The following is an 8,099-nucleotide window of genomic DNA, read 5'->3' as shown; positions in this document are numbered from 1 at the left end:
GCATCAGTACCTTGTCATTAGCTTCTTTAACAACATTCAATTATCTAATTTGCATAGCAATCTAATTTATGCTGTTATGCAAATATAGATGTTTAAAAGATACTGATTAGAACAGTATATAAATCATAGCTATTTCTTGAAATGTCACAAAAATATTCAGTTTTGAAATAGTGACTAAAGTATATCATAGGTTTTTGCTGTTTTGCAGTGCCCAATTGTATCTCATCAACCCATTCTTTTCAATTATGTTACCCTAAATCTCAAAAAATTCTTTCTCCTTGTGCTCTGTCTTCGTCCAGCCTAACTCTAGTTTCTCTCTCTCTCTATTTCGATAACCACTTGCTTCTTCCAACACTCCCTTTGCTCTCACCCCGCCCTATATAAAGTAGCTCATTCAGATTCCTCTATCTCATATTTAATACTTCGTCAAACAGACAAGAATACCAGAAGATGTTCAGATAAAAGACTTTGTTTTCAACTAGCACACATCTAAATCTCTCATTTCAGTGCAGATCATAATTACCTTCTTATTTCATTTCATTATTCTATCTATTTCATTATCTATGTAAACACAGTTTCGTCTCAATCAAACTCCCCCTCTTTCACGCTCATTTATTATTATTATCCTTATTATTATTGTCATTTATTCATTCATTTATCTAATTTTGTCACTGTTTGGCTGACCAAAAACTCTTGACCATAACCCTAGTTATGAATTCAAATACCCAATTCTATCTCATTAATATCATCATTATTCTCTCACACCAGCAGCCTGAATTTTTTGCTGTTTCGCAGTGTGTCCACCCTTCCCACTTCCACCACTTGTACTGGAAGTCTCTATCCTCTGACCTCTATCGGACGTCTCTCTCTCATGAACACCTCCAAAGGCTTAATGTTCCCCCCATCCCTACTTAGGTTTTATCTCCTATGAAATGCAGTGAATATGTAGTGCATGAAAAATGATGGTGTAGTGTATGCAGGTTGAAGGCTATTGTATGTTAATGACTCCTGCCAAATGTGAGCTTTCTTTTCATGTACATGATGCTGCTGTTCCCCATCCTCCTATATTCTCATCCTACATCCTCAGGGTTGGCACTCTGAAATGTAGGTCTGGTGAGATTGTTGAGATGCTTGAACAGAGACGTGTAGATTCGTGCTGCATCCAAGAAGTAAGGTGGAGCAGAAGTTCTGCTGGGTTCCTCACAGGCAAAGAACATAGGTATAAGATTTTCTGGGCAGGGAACGCTGACAGGGTCATGAGCGTGGATATACTTCTTGCAGAGAAATGGGTTGAAGGTAATCGAGGTAGTCAGAATCTGTGATAGAATACTTAAGATTAGATTAGTGCTGGAACATGGTTTAGCAACCATTATCTCGGCCTATGCCCCTCAGCCGAGACTATCTGATGAACAGGAAAACCGATTTTATGATACCCTCCTGCAGATTACCTTGTCAACGAATGACAGGGACCTTCTCTTTGTAGCTGGTGACCTCAATGGGCATGTTGGACAACATGCAGGGGGCTTCCATGGCATATATGGAGGCTATGGTTTTGGTTCCCGCAAGAGGAGGGAACCAGGCTGCTGGAGTTCTGCAATGCAAATGATCTTATGGTTTGTAATACTTACTTCAGGAAACCTGCCAGCCACCTGTTCACCACCAATCTGGTGGACACACTAGTAAAATTGATTATATCCCCGCCAGGAAACGGGAAAGATGACTACTTATAAATGCCAAAATCTTCCCAGGTGAAGAATGCACCCCACAACTTAGATTAGTAGTTAGCAACTTCAGGATCAGGGCTAAGTGGATGGTCAGCATGGAGAAGAAGGGTCTGGAACCTTAAGGATCCTGCGAATGGACAGAGATTTAGAGACATATTACTCGAAGCTTTTGACAAAATAGAGAGGGATATAGCATCGCATGATGTAGAAGACAACTGGAGGTTCCTATGGGACAACCTGTTGAGGCTACTGACCAGATCTGTGGATGGTGCAAAGTCCTCTCTCGAACAAAGGTAATGTGGTGGTGGAACAATTTAGTTGAAAGGGCCATTAAGGAAAAGAAACAAGCATGGAAGGATGGTGGTAGCAGGGAATTGTATCAGATTGCCAGATGGGAAGCTAGGAGACAGGTTTACTTAGCCAGAGGGGAAACAGTTAAGAACAAATTTGCCAATGTTCTGCGTTGTGAGGACCAAAGACTTGAAGTGTTTCATGTTGCAAGAGAATCATGATGTCATAGGAGAGAAATGTGTCCGCATGGATGATGTCTCGCATGTGACTATTGAGTTGAAAATCCCTGTTAGATAGTATAAGTTGAAGACTGCCAGCAGGACACTAACCCACGTCTTTTGTCAACAGCTTAATTTTACTCATCCATTTTACTGCATTTCTGCATCTTCTGCTGATCCCCCTGATTAAATAACCATGTCTCACTGTCAATGTTTAATCCATAAATAAGCTGGTATCAGGAAGTGTATCTTTATGAAAACTTTGTCAAAGGAATTTGTGTTATAGTAATAAAAATGAGCACCACAGTCATAGAAAACTGACTCCACAAAGCACTCTTTCTGTTAAGATTTTAAAGATCATCTTTTTATATAATTGGAATTGTTACAGGTTGGTTTCAAATTTTGGTGCATGGCCAGCAATTTTGATGGGAGGGAGTAAGTTGATTACATCAACCCCAATGCTCTACTGGTATTTATTTTATTGACTCTGAAAGGATGAGAGGCAATGTCAACCTTGGTGGAATTTGAACTCAGTAAAGACAGATGAAATGCTGCTAAGCATTTTTGCCTGGCATGCTTATGATTCTGCCAGCCTGCCACCTTAGTAATTATTACATATTGATAACCTTTCACTATGTACCTTATGCAGTACTTTGTGGATATTTATACATGTCTTTAAACACTTTTTATCTGCTTTGTATTTTCAGGTTGTGTATATTCTTCTTTCCCTGAATTACAATGCTCGGATCCGTGTAAAAACATACACTGATGAACTGACCCCTCTTGACTCAATCTGTTCTGTTTTTGCTGGAGCCAATTGGTATGAAAGAGAAGTAAGTTACGTGCATGAAATCTCTAAATTTTCTATGTAATGTTGATATTTTGTGAAATGAGTTTGAATAGCATGTTGCATGTAATATGAAGTTGGTTCCTCTATGGTGCCATTAAAAATAATCTGTTGGAATTAATTTAAAACAATGCTAATAACATTTATTGGCAACAGTACAGATGTATTTAGAAGTAGATATAGTTACGTCTAATCTTAAATTAAGAATTCTTTAGCTTTTGATCTTTTAATTAGCTTTACATAATTATTTTAGTTCATAATTTTTCCCTTATATTAACAAATAGGCTGTGTTAGGTCTGACTTTTAGAATAACTGTGATAGTTATTCTTCTTGTCAGTTATAGAATTTTGAAGAATATGAAATATTACTTATGTCTGTGAAAATAAAATGGAATAAAAGATTATTGAATTGATTCAGTAAAGTAGAATGTAGTAAAAAAGTATTTTCATTCACAAACATACTTTCATGCTCATATACATCTACCTTATTTTGATAGTATTTGTGCTGTGTATATGTGTTAGAGGAATATGCCTAATTTCAAATGAATTATATAGATAATCTGGATTAGAAAAGGAGTTGATGAAAAAGAGTTGTCAGATATTCTCATCAAGTTTATACTTATCAATCAATGCTTTGCTTGGCTTTTTCTAATTAGAATTATATATTGATTTTTTTCTATTAACTGTTTATTTTGATGAGAAAGTAAATGAAATATACAATGTCTGTCTTCCTTGAAAACATTAGTGATCTAAGTTAAATGAAATAGCTACAGCTTGATTTAATGTCAAGATTTATTGACTTTGGTTCACTACATATGTACAGCAGGTTTAAATATAACCAGGAAATAGTTGTTTGTAAATTCCCAAATTTTTATCTCAACTAACCTTTTTGTTCTCACCAAAAGTTATTAAGAAATTCAGATTTTTTTTGTAAACAATCTGTTTTTTTTAGTATGAAACAGATTTGGGGGTTGTTGGAAGTTTGATACTTTCATACATATTTCTCAAAGACTGCACATGAAAGGTTAATAATCACTGCTTGAGAATAACTGAAGGGAAAGAAGTAATTGTTATGCTCCATAAGTAGGAAAAAAGATATAGGTAGGAATTAAATATGTAGACAGCATATTTTTTGAAAAATGTGCTGTATCATACTAATATACAGTTTGTTGAAAGATATGTATTAAAGACAGTCTCAGTGTTAATACTGAGAAGTAATATTTATCCCCACTTAAACATAGATGTTCCATTAGAACAAACTATATTTTGGTAGTTACCATGAGTGAAACTCTCATATTGGCTTTTGGTGCAAAATTTACTCTTGTTTATATTGCTAGTGAGGAGATAAATTCCCAGCACTGAGATCACCAGATCACATGATTTCGACCTTCTTTGGTCTCATCAATGATAGACGTTTGACTGCTAGAGATAGCAGTGATTCATCTCCCCACCAGCGATATATAGAATAACAATACCAGAACAAGCACTGGTGTTTCGATGGAAGAAACAAGAAATGGTGAGGTCTCAAAGGTGCTGGGTCATCATTATTTGAGATGGTTAGCGTTGACATGTCTATAATAAACCTTTGCAAGCATAGAGAAATAAGGGGTGAAGTAGTGATGATTATGTATGTGCTTAGGAACACCTTCCATTGTTAATTAAGTCACCTAGATAATAGAAGCCTTCTGGGCTACTGAATTTGTTTTATTGGTGATATTTCAGTTAAATACCCCTGCACAATTGCTAATCCACTTCATTTAAAGTTCTTCTCTGTGTACCTACTTTATCCCATTGTTCTCCTTGTACATTTATAGTTTACATTGGGTTCACCATATGCATTTTTTTCCTACTCCTTTTCTGCATATGATTCAACTATTCCCAGATGGTTAGGAAGTCTTGTTTTCTTTCCTACCAGTTAAAACTATTGTCATTGTTAGGTTTACCTTAACATATCTCAGTTCTTGGTTTTCCTTCTTCATTTGGAATTTCTTCACTATAGTATAGTGAAGAAATGGAAGTTCACAAAGACTCTCTATCTTAAACTCTACTCTATGGCCAAGTGAACTATAATAAAGAGGAAGGCAGCTGATTATTGGAACGTGATGGATACCTACTGGATACCTAATTGCACACTAAGTTCCTCACTAACTTTCACTTTGCTGACAGCATCTCTGTATATGGTTTGCACAGTTCTCATAAGCCATTCACCTGTAGTTTTCTTAGTAACTGCCAGACTGTTATAGAGCATAGTCATGTGTGAAAGGCCTTTTCCAGATAATGAATGCTATATGGAGTGGTTTACTCATTAAGTACTGCTCTTATTATCTCACAGGAAATAAACTGAGTACAAAAGATAGAAATACTCATATCTCAGAAGAAAAATACATACACACACACACACACACACACACACACACACACATGCACATGCATACACACATGTATATGTTTGTATATATTCTTTATTTAAATATTTAAATCAACTTTTTTTTAGATTTGGGACATGTATGGAGTATTTTTTGCTAACCATCCTGACTTGCGGCGCATTTTAACAGATTATGGTTTTGATGGCCATCCTTTTAGGAAAGACTTCCCTCTCTCAGGATTCACGGAAGTAAGCTTTATATCAGTAAATCTATTGTAGCTTTCGAAAATATCATCTTAACAACAGTATTCTCTCTCTCTCTATCTGCCAAATATAATGTTGGTTTATTTATACTGTTTTGAATTAAACATGCATTATCTTGAAGTTGAGAGATTTCAATGATGCGATTGTTTAGTTTTAGAAAGACATTGTAGGGTTGAGTTGAGAGGACAGATCTGGCCAATTTCAATGTAAACAGATTAAATATTTTGGCCAGATATGGCTGGTTTGAATGCTAAAAGGTTAAAAGAGTACTGTATGGTTTAGAGGGTACAGATATGGCTGTGTGATTAAGAGAGTGCAGGTATTGCTGTAATGGTTAAAGAGTGTTGGTACTAATGTATGGTTTAGAGCAGGGGTCCTCAATCATTTTTTTTTATCTACAGACCCTTTTGATTACTATTTTATTCTGGTGGGCCCTCATAGCCATTCAATATTTAAAAAACTAATTTTATGGATACTTTCAAAATTCCTATTTTATTTTTCGCACATAAACTTGTGTATGTTGAACTATCTAAAATGTTAGAGAAAGAAACCTAGCTGTTTCTTGCAATAAATAAATTTAAAGCAAATTTTTTTCTTGGATCCTTAAAATACTACTATGGTTCCCTAATTTACTATTTTACTTGCACGGCCCCCCCAAAGATCTTATATGGACCTTCAGGGGTTATATGGACCTTAGTTGAGAACCACTGGTTTTGAGGGTACAAGTATAGCTGTATGATTAAGAAGAGCACTTTGGGTGAGATTTTGCTACCATAGCCTTATAAGTGAAATTTGGTACATGGAAGCTGTATAGAAGTCCAGTGTATAGACTTTGTTTGAAGACTTAATTTCTCTCCAAGTCTAAGAGCACCACCTGGCCCTTGGGTGCTTTTGGCAAAGCCCATTCTATTGCAAACATTTGGACAATTTGAGTGTAACCACTTACAGAGCTCATGAAAAAGGACTCATGGGTCCTGCTTTTCATCCTCTGACTGAAACCATTAAATCATCATTTAACATTGCCTGAGACATAATTTGTTGAATTAGATATTTTCATGGCTGGATGCCCTTCCTGTTTGCTTCACTTGTTTACAGGCAAAGTAATATTTCCCATGACGAGGCATGTTTATCTCAGAAGATTGGAAATGAGCAATCTTTTGTATGATGGTGATGCTTATTTACAGTCATCACAAAGCTATAGTAGAATATATTTACCCAAGGTGTTGTGCTGTGGGATTGAACTCGAGACTACACCTGTGGATTTGACCAATCTTTTGAGCAGCCTGTGTTCTGATTTGAATATATCACTACAAGTTAACAAAAGATTTTTCAGTTATATCAGAACAATATTGCACTGGAATTCTAATAACTCTATCAACTGTGGTTCTGAATCCTTAACCAATATTTCAAGTATTACAAACCCTCTCTTCTGTTGTTGTTCTTTAGCCTAAGTTCAACTTTGATTAAGCAAATCTCTGATCAAAGTTATTCTAGCCATGACCACCCATTGGATAAGCAGTATTCTAACATCTTGTTTGCTGAACAATTGGTACTGTTTTTTTGGCTGAGTAGTTGTTTAACATATTACAGGAATAAATTTTAGATTCCAAAAGAATAAAGTATTTTATTTGTTGATTTGAGAAGGAAGAACAGCTAACCAAATATATGATCTTAAGTCATTGCAGCATGGTGAGCATCGCTGAAACTCACAGGGGTCATATATTAAATTCCCAGTTAGTCACATATTAAGCTGATTGTGGTTCAACTTTCTTATATCAGTTTACTAACATATTATTGCTGCTTCAGTGTTTTATTAGGAATTCTCTGTTAAGTAGCTGTTTACTAAATATGTGTTACCTTGGGTTTTAAGTAATTTATTACACTATTTATTTGTTGCTAGTGTTCTGCAATAAAATATTAATGTTGAATGTTTTGAATTAACTTTCTTTGTAGGTTCGTTATGATGATGAGTTACAACGTGTTGTCATTGAACCCCTGGAAATGACGCAAGAGTTTCGTAAGTTTGAATACAGTACACCTTGGGAAACATACCGCAATTACCGAGAAACAAACGAAGCTCAGGAAATTGCTTTGAAGCAAGTTGAAAGTGGAAAAGTTGAAGAAAAGAAATAACTACAAACACTTGTTAGAAAGTTACAGAATCTTTTAATAAACAACAGACTGTATGTATTGAATGTTGAATAAATTAAAAATAATGACAATAAAATTAGGCTGTAAATAAACCTGTGAGTGATATTTTTTCTTTGTCTTGACGCAAGAGTAAAGACCCCGTTTGGTCATGAATGACCATGGAATTGCACCTAGAAAGTTACCCTCCGAGGCACAAGTCTGGGCATGGTTGTTTATGGAAGACCAGTAGTAGCCCATGCA

The 8,099-nt window shown here is 35.6% G+C and overlaps 1 protein-coding gene across 1 annotated transcript in view; it reads left to right on the top strand.

Moving 5' to 3' along the window:
• The window catches only part of LOC106875282 (NADH dehydrogenase [ubiquinone] iron-sulfur protein 3, mitochondrial), a 10,673-nt gene extending 2,722 nt beyond the window's left edge, over positions 1-7,951 (top strand). The window contains exons 4-6 of the mRNA XM_014923367.2: positions 2,941-3,066; positions 5,574-5,693; positions 7,662-7,951. Coding sequence (XP_014778853.1) covers positions 2,941-3,066; positions 5,574-5,693; positions 7,662-7,841 — 426 coding nt within the window. The 3' untranslated portion in view covers positions 7,842-7,951. The remainder of the gene's footprint in view (positions 1-2,940; positions 3,067-5,573; positions 5,694-7,661) is intronic.
• Positions 7,952-8,099: the final 148 nt, after the last annotated feature.

This window comes from Octopus bimaculoides, chromosome 1 (genome assembly GCF_001194135.2).
Source record: "Octopus bimaculoides isolate UCB-OBI-ISO-001 chromosome 1, ASM119413v2, whole genome shotgun sequence".
Taxonomy (NCBI): domain Eukaryota; kingdom Metazoa; phylum Mollusca; class Cephalopoda; order Octopoda; family Octopodidae; genus Octopus; species Octopus bimaculoides.
The sequence above is the reverse complement of the archived record's forward strand: the minus strand, read 5'-3'. Positions and strand labels throughout refer to the sequence as shown.